General features: G+C 44.2%; 3 protein-coding genes across 3 annotated transcripts in view; 2 read left to right on the top strand and 1 right to left on the bottom strand.

Moving 5' to 3' along the window:
• The first annotated feature begins 2,982 nt into the window (after positions 1-2,982).
• Positions 2,983-4,449, top strand: cryaa (crystallin, alpha A). The gene is made up of 3 exons (XM_031852295.1): positions 2,983-3,294; positions 3,551-3,673; positions 3,897-4,449. The coding sequence occupies exons 1-3, from the start codon at positions 3,097-3,099 to the stop codon at positions 4,104-4,106; spliced, it is 531 nt and encodes a 176-aa protein (XP_031708155.1). The 5' UTR covers positions 2,983-3,096; the 3' UTR covers positions 4,107-4,449.
• A 901-nt stretch (positions 4,450-5,350) lies between these two features.
• hsf2bp (heat shock transcription factor 2 binding protein) lies at positions 5,351-14,451 on the bottom strand. Its single transcript, XM_031852245.1, has 9 exons — positions 14,383-14,451; positions 13,684-13,819; positions 12,561-12,664; positions 12,275-12,424; positions 11,969-12,113; positions 9,836-9,953; positions 9,073-9,176; positions 6,552-6,751; positions 5,351-5,380 (listed from the first exon to the last, which is right to left on the bottom strand). The coding sequence occupies exons 1-9, from the start codon at positions 14,449-14,451 to the stop codon at positions 5,351-5,353; spliced, it is 1,056 nt and encodes a 351-aa protein (XP_031708105.1).
• A 255-nt stretch (positions 14,452-14,706) lies between these two features.
• Positions 14,707-15,862, top strand: part of LOC116386124 (ankyrin repeat domain-containing protein 10-like) — a 16,233-nt gene continuing 15,077 nt past the window's right edge. Inside the window, exons 1-2 of the mRNA XM_031852127.1 lie at positions 14,707-15,084; positions 15,690-15,842. Of these exons, the coding sequence (XP_031707987.1) occupies positions 14,887-15,084; positions 15,690-15,842 (351 nt within the window). The 5' untranslated portion in view covers positions 14,707-14,886. The remainder of the gene's footprint in view (positions 15,085-15,689; positions 15,843-15,862) is intronic.

The following is a 15,862-nucleotide window of genomic DNA, read 5'->3' on the forward strand; positions in this document are numbered from 1 at the left end:
AAATGTTGCTTTATTGGCATGACCGTTTACAAACCGTATTGCCAAAGCATCAGAAAATTAAACATACAATAACATCAATACACCGATCAGTCTGGGATCTATCTGGGATCAGGGAGGAGATATGATGTCTGTCCAGCAGAGGGCAGCAGAACTCAGAGTGATGTGAATACATATACATCTACTTGTGAATAGTCCTGCTTGAGAAAAGCCAAAGCACAGTCACACAGCCACATGCACAATGAACCAGTTTTGAATCACTATTTGTTCCTCCTGTCCATACGGACGATAGTACTCTTCTCCCAATGTAATTCTACTGGACATGATGGGAGACGGAATCCAGAGCCACAGATAATGTGATATAATATGTATTCAGCAGTCTGAGTTTGTGGGTAGTTCCTAAAGTCACTGGGTTCAATGTAGCCTATTTGCTGTTCCACATTAGTAAAGGAGACAGGAAGAGTGTGGAGAGGAGGGATTACTGATGGACATCAGCATGTGTCGAGGTTCCTACATAGACCAGAACTAATATCATCTAGTTCTTTGACAAACCTTTAATGGGAGGTACACCAATAACAAGCTGCTTGTTGTCAAAGGTTGTTTGCTACATGTTTGTCCTTTTGAATCTATGAATGAATCTGAGCACGTCCCCCCGTCAGGTCGTCAGCCAAAACAGCTTTTCCGAGCTGTGGAAACAGAGCACACAGGCATTGTCTGTCCCATTGATGAATCCTAGAATGCTGACTCCGCTGAACTGCAGCCAGCCTAACAGCGTTGTTGTGGAATATTTCTTATGACTAGTTGGGAGAAGAAAGTGAAGGTTTTCAATCAATGTAAAATAAACAGAGTTTTGATGAATGATCAAGGTTCGTAAAGTCAATTTATTTGATTGCAAGCAAAGAGAACAGTCTCACAGACACATTGCAGTGATCTGTAAGAGTGGTCTACCTAACAGTCACAATGCATGGACATTTATGCTCAGACAGCTTCCTGTTATCTGCTTAGCTAACAAGAATACACAAAGAACACAATAAAAGGCAGGTCATCCTTCGAGCCCTAGTATACTTCATTTAAGACAGTCAGGAAGATGCTTTATCTCCTGTTTGCAAATCCCTTTGTTCACAGTTTGCCTTACAATAGACCGTTTAAACACACAGCAGATGCTTCCTTTGAAGCCACTGTGACATTGTTAAAATGACTATTGCAGAGACAGAATAGACATTCTTTACCCTCACACATCATATATGCATGCAAAGGTTTACGCCTTTACAACTTCAGATAATGCGTCACAAAGGAAGTCAAAAGTATTTCAAACAGAGGATCTCTGTTAGTCAAGGCCTCTCTGTGTCTCTGTCTTACGAAGAAGAAAGAAACAGTGCACAATGATAACATAACAAGACACCTGGATACTAAACTAATTAAAGTCATCTACTGAAACTACAGTTTGGTGTCTGCACTTTTAGGACTTACATTCTTTAAACCTTCACATGAGACTATGACATATTTTCCCATTACAGCGTCTAAGTCCAGTCTGCAGCAGTAACCTCAAACCCGACAAGCTCCCCAAACCGCCCCTGAAACAGCTCGACCCCGGCTGGCCGGCCCAGTTGCTCTTGGCTGCGGGTGCATGGAGCGGCTAAGCCTCTGTGCTGGCTGGCCAAAGCCCGGTGGGATTAGACTAATGCAGGTGGCGGGAAGCCACCGGTGGTGAAACAACAGGCATGGGAAGTGACTCTGGTCTTTGCATTAGACTTCGCTCTGACCTACACACCGTGACATTAGACTGTACAAGTGTTCATGTTGTAAACACATAACGTTTAGTCGGTCCCATGTATCTATGTATTTATCTACAGAGGAGGTGGAGCGTCTCCTGTGTGGTGGCCGAGGAGCCGGAGGTAGAGCTGTAGTCCAGATGGATCTGGACCCAAACTCCCCGAAATTCAAATCCTTTACTGAAGTCAAAGTACTGATACCACACTGTAATACGTTAGTACAAGTGTGGAAGGGAAACAAGTTAAATTACAACTACAAAATGTTATACTAATAAACAAAACAATTTAAACAAAAGCACACAATTCAACAGTGTTCAAAGTAAATTGAGATCATTAAATAATTAAAAGGAAAAGCAGCAAATACTCACTTGTTTATTAGGTTTATGATGTTTTTACATCATGAAAAATGACTTCAAGTTTTATGAAATAGTTCTTAATTTGTAAGAGTACAGTGAAATGTAGTGGAGTGGAGTTACATTCCACCGCTGGGACTGAACTTACCCGAGCTGAAAGACATTGGACAGACAGTCCTGAGGACGCCTCCCTGATGATGGGGCTTGTAGAGAAAAGCTCTGGCTTTATGTGTGCTGTTCCAGAAACAGTTCAGAGACCAATAAAAGGTTTGATACTCTGTGAATGTTATTCAGTCTGCATGATAAAGGAAGGACGTGTCCGTGACAGGAGTCTCACTGTAGTCCAACACACCAACATCTTCTCTGTGATTTGATAAACAGTTTCATTGTCAGATAAATACGTGAGGTCAATATCAGAAGGGCTGAACCGACAGAATATCTGTTTATTTGTGCGTTACCCTGTTTAGCCTACTGTCTGTAAATATGCCGTGTGTTCGACCCACAGGCAGAACAAAGCAGCAGCATCGTGTCACTGATCACATGTTGGATCACTCAGGTGAACTCCCTCTTGTCTTTGGTTTGCTTCCTGACCTCATTGTCTCTCCATGTCCTCCCCCCCTCCTCCTCCTCCTCGTCCAGCAGCGTTTGTTTTGGCAGCCCATGTCTGGTGTGTTGGTGGCACCGGGTCTCACCAGGGTCTGGACCCAGTGGTGCCCCCCCATCCTCTACCCTGATTCTGCTGACGGGGCCCAACCCACCATGAGATAATGCCATTCCAGAGGGATCGCGGCTAAAGCCCCTCTTTCTAGCTGTCAGGTATATAAAGAGGAGGCAGCTGTGGAGCAGAGGACCAGCCCTCCTGAAACACTCTCACTCCTCTCCGTTCAGCAGCATTCTCTCGTTACCTCGCCTCCTCCACCTGCTGGACTCTGAGCTGAGCAGGATCACGCTAGACCACACCGTCTCCAGTCACAATGGATATTGCCATCCAGCACCCTTGGTTCAGACGTGCCATGGGCTCCGTCTACCCGGCCCGACTCTTTGACCAGTTCTTTGGAGAGGGCATGTTTGACTACGACTTCTTCCCCTACACCACCTCCACCATCAGCCCCTATTACAGACAGTCGCTGTTCCGCAGCTTTCTGGATTCTTCTAACTCCGGCACCTCTGAGGTAACAGAGAAGAGACCCATGTAGACACAGTTAGATGAACCCACGTGTTCCTCTGCCTCCAGACAAGAGGCTAACATCAAGGTCTTTGATAGGTTTGATAGCAATGACACTTTCTGATCTTTCATTAGCTTCACATTTCTTTGAACTATGTTTGATATGCTGACTTTGTTTCAGAGACTCATCTGAACTTTTTTTAAATTGTACATGTGGACAATGTTCTGATACGATGGAGCCTCTCTGTGCTTATGTCCCACAGGTGAGGTCTGACAGAGACAAGTACACAGTCTACCTGGACGTCAAGCACTTCTCTCCTGATGAGCTCAGTGTGAAGGTCACTGATGACTATGTGGAGATCCAGGGCAAGCACGGAGAGAGACAGGTAGCGCCTCATCACTGGTACACAGCTGTGCACAGATTACCATAGACATGAAACAGTTTGAACACCACTCAGTGACATAGAAGGGCTTCAGGTAATGATGGGAGTAGACAGAATACATTCTAACAGAGGAGTGTAACCAAACTAACTAGTGGACTGCACCCTGAACACAATGTCTTTGCTTGGACTGACCTGCCACTGTGGCGTTCACCTTGCTGTCTTTCAGGACGACCACGGTTACATCGCTCGTGAGTTTCACCGCCGCTACCGCCTCCCCTCCAGTGTTGACCAATCAGCAATCAGCTGCACCTTGTCAACCGACGGTCTGCTGACTCTGAACGGACCAAAGGTCACCGGAGGGAGCGAATCTGGACGCAGCGAGCGCAGTGTCCCCGTCGTCCGTGACGACAAGCCCAACGCCGCTGCGTCCTCCTAGAGGCCAAGTGGTGGGGGTTGACCAGCCTCAGCCCCCCCACCCTGAAGGCTCTGGGATGGACAGCTGTGTCCTCCTCCCTTCACTCTCCCCTGTTGATCCTTCTTACACTGTCATTAGTATCATTGTTCTGAGCCTAACAAAGAAAAGTCTTCATCCTGCTCATTGTTGTTGAGCCCTCTGACTCTACTTATGGTGGGGTTGATAATGTCCCAGATGTTACATCAGTGGTGCAGCCTCTCTGAACCCTCTCCTCTGGTCTTCAGTATACCCTGTACTGTAGTCTAGGCCTTGTTCCATGGAGTCCATACTAAGGAAATAAAGCTGTTTCATTAACAAAATAAAACTCCTGTGTGGATTGATTCTTTACTCCTCATATCAGGTTTCAACTCACTGACAGGAAACCATGCAGCAGGGATAACGTGATGTGACTGATCACAGCTGGGTTAACCCTGCGCTTCCTGCTGCTTCACATGAGGAAACATGGCTTTTATTGTGAAGCAGTCACAGAATGGACAATTGTAACTTTTGAGTGACAGCATATGACAGCAGACGTTTGTGTCGGTGGATGTTTTTGTGTGTTAGATGAAGAGCTGCAGGGCTACAGACCTTTATTGTGTTCTGCTGCTGGAAACTTCTTGCTCAGGACTAGAATTATTAAAGAAGATTATTGACGAGTCTGTTTAATTCTCATATTTCTGACAAAGTAGCTGCTCAAAGTGTGTTTGCTGTAACCTGTACTATAAAGTCACACATGCACCAAATTATCATTTGCTTTCAAATGAACATGCGCTTTACGGTGGAGGAGCAAACTCACTGTGTGACCGTGCCATTGAATTGCTATTAATGCATCTCTGAAGGTGGTTTGGCCCATCAGATCACAATCCGTTCTCAAAGCAGTTTGGGTGCATTTACACCTGTACGGTCATGTGGTCGAGTGCCATGCGATCAGCCAAAAGACATTTTAATGCACCGTGTAACAGGGCTGTGTTTCTGCTTTAGGCTTCACAAACATGTCCACAATCTAGCATGTTTACAAGCCAACAGTCTTCTTCTTCATTCACTCTGCTGCTCTACAGTCTCTATGAAAACAGACTCAGTGCTCTGAAAGTGGCCAAACATCCTCTTTAATGCGTCTTGTGCAAACCTGGTTTCACACAAAATCATGAGAACAAATGCAACTTTACATCCTTTGACTTAAAGAAACAGGTTGAAGAGTGATGAAGTGGACTGACACTGGATCCACATCAGACGCTGCTCCGCTTACACCCCCGACCCTGAAAACACACAAACGCTGCCTCACTTCACAGTCCAATCATTCAGGTCCTCTCACCTCACTGCTGTGCTCAGGTCTTGTTACATCACTGTGATGTCACATCTAACTTTAACACATGGACTTACCTGCAGCCTTTGTGACAGCACAACTATTGTGAGGAGAAACCATATCAGACACAGAATTATGATTCACAACAGGAGAAATGTCTTCAAACATGTCTGTCTCCGTCTGTGTCTGTCTGTATCTGTCTCCGTCTGTCTGCCGTCTCTGTGTCTGCCTGTTTCTGTCTGTCTCGGTCTCTGTCTTCATGTCTGTCTGTCTCGGTCTGTGTCTGCCTGTCTGTCTGTCTCTGCCTGTTTCTGTCTGCCTGTCTGTCTCTGCCTATTTCTGTCTGCCTGTCTGTCTCTCTCCGTCTGTCTGTACCTGGACTTTTATACATCGTATCATTTCATGCACAATGACCTTAGAGATTTGTCCCTCCTGATTTCCACCAAAGTGTAAGAAGTATCTAGAAGTCTGGTATCAGGTCTACATGAAGCTGTCCTGCTCTTTCTTCAGTAATACCTAGAATACCTAAGGCTTGGTGAGAGGCCGGAAGAGAAGGACGCATCCGACAACCCACCACCACCAATGTGTGTTTTTGTTTTGTTTTTCTCTGTGTCTAATCCCTTCTTGTGCCTTATCCAAAACGACTTCCTCTGATTTGTCCCACAGATTGTCCCACAGAATGTCCCAGTGTTTCTTTTTCTCCATGCTACTTGAGTGCGTCCAAAGAAAAAAACAACAGCACAGTGTAGCTTAGCAAGACAGCATGACCACTGCTGGAGTCAAAGAGGACGGACAAACAACAAACAGTACGTAAACAACGAACACTTCATTGACAGAAAGCGACAGTTTGGAGGCTGCAGAGGAAACAGCTCTCAGCAAACTATTGTGAGATTTGAGCCACGGCCGCTGCCTCCACTTCAGAACGTTGCTTTGTACGGTGAAGCACGCGCTGCATCCAGGTGGACCTCGGAAACTTTGAGAAACAAGTTGTTGTTGTAAAGTACCCTCCTCTCTTTGTTGTTTGTTCCCAATTGATTGGTGAAATAATTCATTGTTGTTACATATTGTAAATGTTAATTAAATTGGACCAGAAATATGACCAACATGTGTTCTGACTGAGGCACCTGTTGGAGGGCCAGCAGGTCCTCTAGGGTCTGCTGGGCAGCCAGTCTCAGGCTGGGCTGCTCACTGGAGGTGAGCCGGCCCACACGAGCCTGGAGGTCTGGATCCAGCAGAGAGGAGCCCAGCAGGAGCAGCACCTCCTCCTCCAACAACACCGACTGCAGGAGACGCAGAGAGTGGAGACACACCTCCCAGTCTCCATCTGTCAAACAACAGAGATCAGAGGTAGTGTGCTGGGTTTATATTCATGAGAACTATGTAAACTGTGCAGTACTGAATTCATTAAACCTTCATGTGCTTTAGAAGTGGAGCAGGCTGTCACACCTGGCCTGCTGCAGGTGAACTAGAGCACATGGCTACTGACCAAAGAACACATTTACTCCCAGGTCTCTGTATTTCTGGGGTTCCAGTGTAATCAGCAGATATTAATAATATATTATAATAATAGTCCAATTAGCAACCTGAGATGACTAAATAAAGTTGAGACACCGTGTTTCACACGAAGCCACTTTACGAGCTCATTCTAAACCAATAAAAAGCTAAATCATGGTCAGACGGTGAGACTGTTGACCTGCATTCAACCGAAGCCAAGTCTCGTTCACGGTCCCTCAATAATCCTTTTCTCAGACCAGCAAGCTCCTCCTGCTGACATTAACCTGATTAAACAGAGCTGTGGTCACATTGCTGTGTTACTTAGCATCTGCTTAGCTGGCTAGCTTAGCTGCAGGTAGGAACATGCTCTTTCAATGGGGTTGATCTGTGGCCCATGACGCTGGTTTGAGCGGGTAGACCAGGACACATTGTTTGTTCATATTCTGGTGCTATTACTGCAGGGGAAATAACCAAAGCTTTTCTATTGTAAGTGACAGCAAAGTGTTTGAAAATAAGCTATATAACTAACATGTTTGTTAGCATGCTAGCCATGCTAGCTCCTGGACCTCCTTCATGAGAGCAGCGCTACCCTGCAGCTGTGTCCATGTTGTATCCAGAATGTGTAGCAAGGAATCTTCACTCAGATTCCAAATGAAAGACAAGGAACCAGACTGGCTATGGTGAAGCATTCATGCAGCATACAGAGAGCCGATGTGCAGCGTTCTGCACTGCATTGTGGGAATGAAACAAAGAGAAGAACAAAGGCTAATGCACGACTGTCTCACCAGGACTAGACAAACTGAGTGGATCATGTACTTTACAACTCAGTGCTACTTTAAAGTACGGTTAGTACTCTTCTTTAAAAGTATGTTTGATACTGTGTTCAAATATTCATGACATCATAATAATCAATGAAACAAATGTTCATGACATCCTAATAATCAATGAATCAAATATTTATGACATCATAAGAATCAATGAATCAAATATTCATGACATCATAGTAATCAATGAATCAAATATTTATAACATCATAATAATCAATGAATCAAATATTTATAACATCATAATAATCAATGAATCAAATATTTATGACATCAAAATAATCAATGAATCAAATATTCATGACATCCTAATAATCAATGAATCAAATGTTCATGACATCAAAATAATCAATGAATCAAATATTCATGACATCATAAGAATCAATGAATCAAATATTCATGACATCAAAATAATCAATGAATCAAATATTCATGACATCATAATAATCAATGAATCAAATATTTATAACATCATAATAATCAATGAATCAAATATTCATGACTTCAAAATAATCAATGAATCAAATATTCATGACATCATAATAATCAATGAATCAAATATTCATGACATCATAAGAATCAATGAATCAAATATTTATGACATCATAATAATSAATGAATCAAATATTCATGACATCATAGTAATCAATGAATCAAATATTTATAACATCATAATAATCAATGAATTAAATATTCATGACATCATAATAATCAATGAATCAAATGTTCATGACATCATAATAATCAATGAATCAAATATTTATGACATCATAATAATGAATGAATCAAATATTCATGACATCATAATAATGAATGAATCAAATATTCATGACTTCAAAATAATCAATTAATCAAACATCTGGTGTCTGACACTGACAAGACCGCTATAAGCTCCACCAATAATTTAATTTTGTACAAATGTAACAGTCTGACTGCCTACCTGTCTATTGTCTACCTGTGAGTAGTGAGAATAACCATGTTGGCTATTATTTATGTTCATAATGATCATTCTGGGGGCGTGTCTTTGGAGGGAGGTCTGAAGGCACGGACTGTCAGTGTTGAAGACTTTGAGTCTTTCTTTCTAGATTTAGTGCTGCTAGCTTCAATCATTGGAATAGAGCTTTTCGGTTGGATCACGTTAAAATCTTAAACTCTTCATAGTTTTTCAAGGATACCAACCCTAGCTTTAGGTTGCTATAGTAACTTACAGAAGTGTAGAGTCTGAGATTCTGAATAAAGTTTAGCAGGCACATACTGTTAGAATAGACAGTTAATGAGTGATTGAAGCCTCATTATGCTCATTAACGTGTGTGTGTGGTCTCCTTACCGTCCAGCAGGGTCCAGATGAGGGACAGGAGTCCTGGGTTCTCACTGATGCACTTCAGTCCTTTAACACTGATGCTGACGTTATACAGAGCCATCAGCATCAACCTGCAGCAAACACAAGTACAGCACTGACACCTACTGCCCAAAATCTAGAAGCTAAACCTCTACAACCGACCACCATGTGATGTATTCAGGGGCAAGTCCTCCTTCTGTGTAAAAGCATCCTAGTGTTTGTGTGTCCTACATGGACATAAGCCTCCCCCACAGGTCTGTAAAGATCACATGGTGTTTTACAATCAAAGCATCCATTGAACTTTTCCAATAAAGCTTTCAATGCCTGTTGTCATATTTGACGACATCATCACCCCCGAAAAATGTGTACACCCTCAAATAAAAATAAAAATTCATTCACTAATCCATATAGCTGGATAATAACGCCATAAACCCATGAGCACACAATGTATTTATAAAAGAAGATGTATTCAGGTGAAACCTACACATTCCATGTTGAGGCTACGCAACAATGTCACGATCATATACAGAATCAAAAGAATAGGATTTGAATGATTCAGAAGAAAGCTCAGCTTGTGTGTACAGAGCATCTGTCATTGCTCTGATGTTTTATGGATCAGATGCAGCTTTATGTTACATATTGGTAAAGTCTAAATGTCTCTATTCATGTCCATGTTCATTCTACGCTGGAGATCCTCAGCAGCAATGAGACCAGAGCTCTGTGTGATGGATTCTAGCACAGCTTCACGTACACTTTCAGTTTGGGGAAGACACGAGGCATCATCAGCTCCAGAAGCCTCATCAGAGTGTCCAGGAGGACACGGGCCGAGCAGGACAGGAAGTCCCGGCCACAGGACACTGCTGCTACGTCTGATTGATGGGAAAGAAAGTGTTTATGTTGCATTCAGGTCCTGCAGGAAGAATGGACACCACTGACTTTAAGTTGTCAACACAGGGTACGTCCCAAGTCTCTTATTTGTCATTTCCTCCTTCATCGCTTGAACCGGAAGGAGGAGGGATCTCTGAGGAGCCATGAGCGACGACCCACGAGAACAGACTTCCAGGGGTACTTCTCAAGTCTCTTAATTGTCGTTTCCTCGCTCCTCGATCCTCGCTTGAACCGGAAGTTGTTTCTGCGCCGCCATATTGACGGCCGCCTCAAAGCTCTAATGTGGCTCGGAGGAGAGAGGATCGAGGAGAGAGGAGGGACCTCGGAGGAGCATGAGCGAGGAACCACGAGAACAGACTTCCAGGAAGTGTTTTAATGGCCGACACGCCCCCTCATTGTTCATCAGTTATGTGATTGGACGCTGCAGCCCATCGGACTGACTGACTGAGTTTAACACGAGAGTGAAGACAGATCACAGAATAAACTCAAGCTTTATATTTGATTAGGTTTCTGATTCACCATCTGGTTTAAATAAATGTTCATTGTAGTCTGAACAACAAAACGACCACAAACAACACTTTTTACATCATTCCTGAGTGTTTGAGTTTTATCATTTAAGAGAAACAATAATCATATTCTGGGTTATTTAATAATGACGCCACAGTCACAATTTCAAAACGTACAGACGCAAATAATTCATAAATAAGACAATCGCATTCCGCCGGTAGAAATGGATCCTGTTTATAAACAGAACACAGGACAGTTTGTTAACAAACTACAGAGAGAAACACCTCTACAGTGGTGATTACTGTGTGTCTTTATTAGTTATTAGTATTATTATATGCTATTATTAAGTACAGTGGTCATGTGAACAGACACTAACTTATCAAAAGTCTCTCCAGCTGTTAAAGCCGACTGACAGCTGATCCAGCTGTGATCAGCTGATCCTCCGTCATCAGAAACACACGTCGCTTCACATGACGCAACTGAGGAAAGGACGTCTCATGTCTCTTAAAACATATTTCCTCGTTTCCTCTCTCCTCGCATGGCTTCCTCCATGCATCCCTGGTGGGAGGGACTAAGACGCAAGGAAAGGACGCAAGTGAGGGAAACGGGGATGACATTAAGAGACTTGAGATGTACCCCAGGAAGTGTTTTAACGGCCGACACGCCCCCTCTTTGTCACTGGAGTTTCATACCAGAGTGAAGACAGATCAGATTAAACTCAAGCTTCATATTTGATTAGTTTTCTGATTCAACATCTGGTTTAAATAAATGTTTATTGTAGGTCTGAACAACAAAAGGACCACAAACAACTTTCTTCATTTATTAGAAAGATTTGTCTTTTCATGATCTAATATTTCCCTCAATAACTTTAATTATGGAAACAATTACAGTCAGAGAGAGCTTTTTACATAATTTATCATCATTTCATTCAGTGAGGCTGATCATTCCTGAGTGTTTGGTTTGATGAGTTATAGCATTTAAGAGAAACCATAATCATATTCTGGGTTAATAATGACGTCACAGTCACAATTTCAAAACGTACAGACAGATTAAGTCATAAATAACTCAAACGCATTCTGCCGGTAGAAATCAATCCTGAGCTCATAAACAGAACACAGTTTGTTAAAGAGGTAACAGACTACAGAGAGAACACACCTCTACAGTGATGACTACTGTGTGTATTTATTAGTTATTAGTATTATTAGTTACTATTGTTAAGTACAGTAACTACTTAACAGCTGATCCTCATGTCTCTTAAAACATATTTCCTCATTTCCTCTCTCATCACATGGTTTCCTTGCGTCTCTCCATGCATCCCTGGTGGGAGGGACTAAGACGCAAGGAAAGGACGCAAGTGAGGGAAACGGGGATGCAATTAAGAGACTTGGGATGTATCCACAGTCTGTTTGATATGGTCACAATGTCATGACCGCAGTTTTACACCTTAGCTGTAAACATGAGGTCTGTGGATCATCTTTAATGAACTCACTCGTAATGGTTCCAGCCAGAGCCAGCACAAATTGGTGCTCCTGGGAGTTGTGGTCCTCAGTCTGAGTTTTGGCCTCCTCATCCAGAGACTTGACGAAGCTCTCCAGAGTCTGGGCAGCTACAAGCAGGAAGGACTGCAGCTTCCCCTGCACGCACGCACGCACGCACACACGCACACACGCACACACGCACACACACACACACACACACACACACACACACACACACAATACATCTCCAGCCATCAGATGTCAGACATCCACAGTGGAACCCTGAGAGCCGACACAGAGACAGACAGACGACTCACATCAGCCAGCCAGTGTGAGACCGTGTCCTCACTGGCAGAGCAGCTCCACAGCAGACTGCAAGCTGCTGATCCCAGACCAGAGCAGAAGTCCGCCTGCTGCTGCAGCTCTGCTCCGCTCTGCCACAGCTGCTCACGCAACAGCAGCTTCTCCTACACACACACACACACACACACACACACACACACACACACACACACAGCAGGGAGTCATGCTACTACAGCACAGTGGAAGAGTAAAGGCAGGATGCACGTGTTCATAGAGTGCAGCTCACAAACATGATGCTACCTCTCTCTCTTTCTGACACTCAGTCTGCACTGCATCCAACCGGGACTGAAGGTGCTGACACTCCTGTCGCAACTGGTCCTGTTCCTGTGCAAGCTGCTCCTTCACTACACGCACACACACACACACACACACACACACACACACACACACACACACAGTCTGTAGGTTTCCAGTGAACCAGGTCAAGTGATATCTATATGCTATAAAGGAACAGTACCTGTACTCGCTCTACATTCTAGAGATGATGTTAAAGAGTGAGCTGGACAGGTAGCTCCCTCTGTGTGTGTGTGTGTGTGTGTGTGTGTGTGTGTGTGTGTGTGTGTGTGTGAGGATAATGTACTTGAGCTTTGTGTCCTGTGTCTTTGTGTAGTCCGTCCTCTTCCAGGTCTCCATGTGTGGCTCAGCTCTGTCTTCTGTGTATGATTCTGTCATACAGATTGTCTAAACTGTAACTTTAGTACACATCTATCACACGTCTGTCCGTCCTGTGAGGGGTTTCCTGATCTCAGTCAAGGCTCTAAGGACAGACTGTAAAGCTAATCTATGTTTATGATATTGGGCTGTAGAAATGAAATGGACATTACCTGACTATATAAAGCCATGTGTTTGATGAAGAAGTTCCCTGAAGCTAAAAGTAGCTGCTAACTGTGAATAGTTTACTTTCCATTTCACTTCTCTCATTGAAGTTATTCCTCCTCCTGTTCACTGATTCATTGATTCAGACATGGTCACTTGTCAACCATGAAGTAAGCCAGTAAGTCCAGTAGGTGCATTCATGAAACATGATGTCATCCATAGGGGGTCAGCCTCTGTTGTTTCAGTAGTGTTAAAGCTCTCACTCGTAGTCAGGACTCAGAAGAGCACATCTAGCTCTGCTGCTAGTGATCACATGATGATCCTGTCCCACTGTTCATCCAGTAAACCCCCTCAGTAGAGAACAGAGGCACACAGCCTCTCAGCTGACTGCTCTCAGACCAGTTATTGTCTTTATAGTGGCTCCAGTTCCTCCTATCTTACAATCACTAGATAACACACACACACACACACACACACACACACACACACACACACACATTCACCGTACTTAAGTATTGTCCTTAAGGTTAGTTCATTAGAAGCGTACTTGTCTGAGCTGTTCGAGCTTTATGCAGCGTTTCAATCAGGTCTCCATTCAGGACTCTGGGCAGGAAGTCCCTCAGCTGCATGACTTCTGCGGTTAACTTCTCCAGATCACTTTTCCTCACTCGGACAAAACCGTCCTGAAGGAGAAGAGATCAATCTCAATGCATGGATCTGAAAAGATGCATTTTAAAAAGGTCTGCCCCGACCCACCCACCAAATAAATAATGATAATAACATTGTTGTACAGTTTTCACTGATCCATACACAAGAGTGACAATAATTAAAGAACTGTCTGGTCCACAGTTTACACTTAAGTTAACAACACTGACCAGATGCTATACTTCATTCTTCATGCCTCACATTCTAATCTGAGCTTTCTATTCATAGATAGAAGAGTTAAACTCACATCTTCAACTGGTTGAGTAATCCCTTTAATCAAATATACAGTATAGGACACTGATACACTTCTGTGTGAAACAAAAATTTAAACAAAAACTGGATTGAAGTACTCAAATCCATCACTGTCACATAGGCCAGGCAGGCCTATGAAGCCCTCCTTCATTCTTTCTTGTTCGGTGGGCTTTTTGTTCACCTGTTAGTTTAGGATCGGAGTACTGGACTGCTGCACTGTGCTAGAATGTCAGGTTATACCCAATGGTTATAACCACAGACTGGTTCCTGCTGAGTCATGCTATCCTACCTGTTTCCTTGCTTTCATCTTTCCGCCATGACTCAGAGCCAGCCTTTTCCCGCCCAATGACGCGGCCATCTTTCTGGTGGTGTGTTAGTTGTCTTCTTCTGCTGTTCCTGTGGATTGGAGGCATTGTCCGTAGCATGAATACATTGTTTAGCACCTCCGTGTAGTCAAACTAGCATCCTAACACTATTTAAAGCCAACATTAAGACAGAAAGAAGTTAAAAATGTTCCTTACATGAGAGTATAACTTCAAAGGTTCCCTCCAACCTCTAGGCGGCACAAGGGCGGGCCGTGTTCCCGACCAGTTTTGACCCCAAACCGTCTGAAAGACCGAAATGAAAAGCCTCGATATGTGCCTGTGCTCCCAGGATTGATCCCAGTCCCGCTGCCAGAATCCAGTCCGGGTTTTGTGACTCTCCAGGCTGAAGAGGCGCTTATCTCCTCTTCCTTTGTGTTTGAACCGTTTGGGTCTGAGGGACCGGGACTCTGGACAGAAACGTCTCACTGATGTCGGAGGGACCAGGACTCGATGTGTCGACTGAGGAGCTGTTTATCAACCGGTTTCCCGTCCACCGCGCATGTCGGGATGGAGATGTCGGAGCTTTGGTCTCTCTGATCCAGCAGCTCTCAAACCGGTCTCATCTGACCGTGGAGGACTCGAGCTACGGATGGACCCCCTTACACTGGGCTGCTCACTATGGACAGGTAGGTCACCTCGAGACCGGCAGCTACAGGTTAGTGAAACATTTAGGTGGTATTTTAAGGGTCCTACTCTTAGTCAAACATGAGCCCTGGTCATCTTAGTAGTTCATGTTAGTTACGGTTAGTTCATGTAACTTCCGTCCACGGTAATCACGGTCATTGTTCTCACGTGAACCGGGTCTAAAGATTCATATGTTGTGAGTGAAGCCCGCCGTTTTTCTTCTCTCACTGCACGTTTTACGGTTGTGTCTGATTGTAACTGTACAATAAAGTTTTCATAGTTGAAAAAAAAATCAATAAATAACGTCACGGGCTGCAGCATTTCCATTGGTTCCAGTAGAGCCAATGGCTATTCAGGCTCAAAACACAGCTCTAGGGCTCCTACAGACTGACCTAAGATCTGGTTCACTCTGAAGGATCAGAGTCCTCAGGAAGAACAGGTTCTGTCCCCCCCTGAAGAGGACCTATGTGTGAGAGGACCTTACTGATGTGGACCCGTCTCCACTTCTCTCCCTAGATGATACCACAGGCCTCCTGTTCCTCTGGTAGTCTGTGGTGGTCTCAGTGGTCTCACCATAGGCCTGTGTTCTGTGTTTCCTGGCCCACAGCTGGAGTGTGTGGTGCGCCTGGTCCAGATGGGCTGTGAGGTGAACACCGTGACCAGCCGCTTCAACCAGACGCCGGCGCACACGGCCGCGTTTGGAGGACATCCTCACTGCGTGGTGTGGCTGACTCAGGCTGGAGCTGACGTCAACAGCCAGGTGATGTCTTGCTGTCATCT

The sequence above is a fragment of the Anarrhichthys ocellatus genome, unplaced genomic scaffold (assembly GCF_004355925.1).
Source record: "Anarrhichthys ocellatus isolate YVR2014 unplaced genomic scaffold, GSC_Weel_1.0 scaffold12, whole genome shotgun sequence".
In the NCBI taxonomy this organism is placed as follows: domain Eukaryota; kingdom Metazoa; phylum Chordata; class Actinopteri; order Perciformes; family Anarhichadidae; genus Anarrhichthys; species Anarrhichthys ocellatus.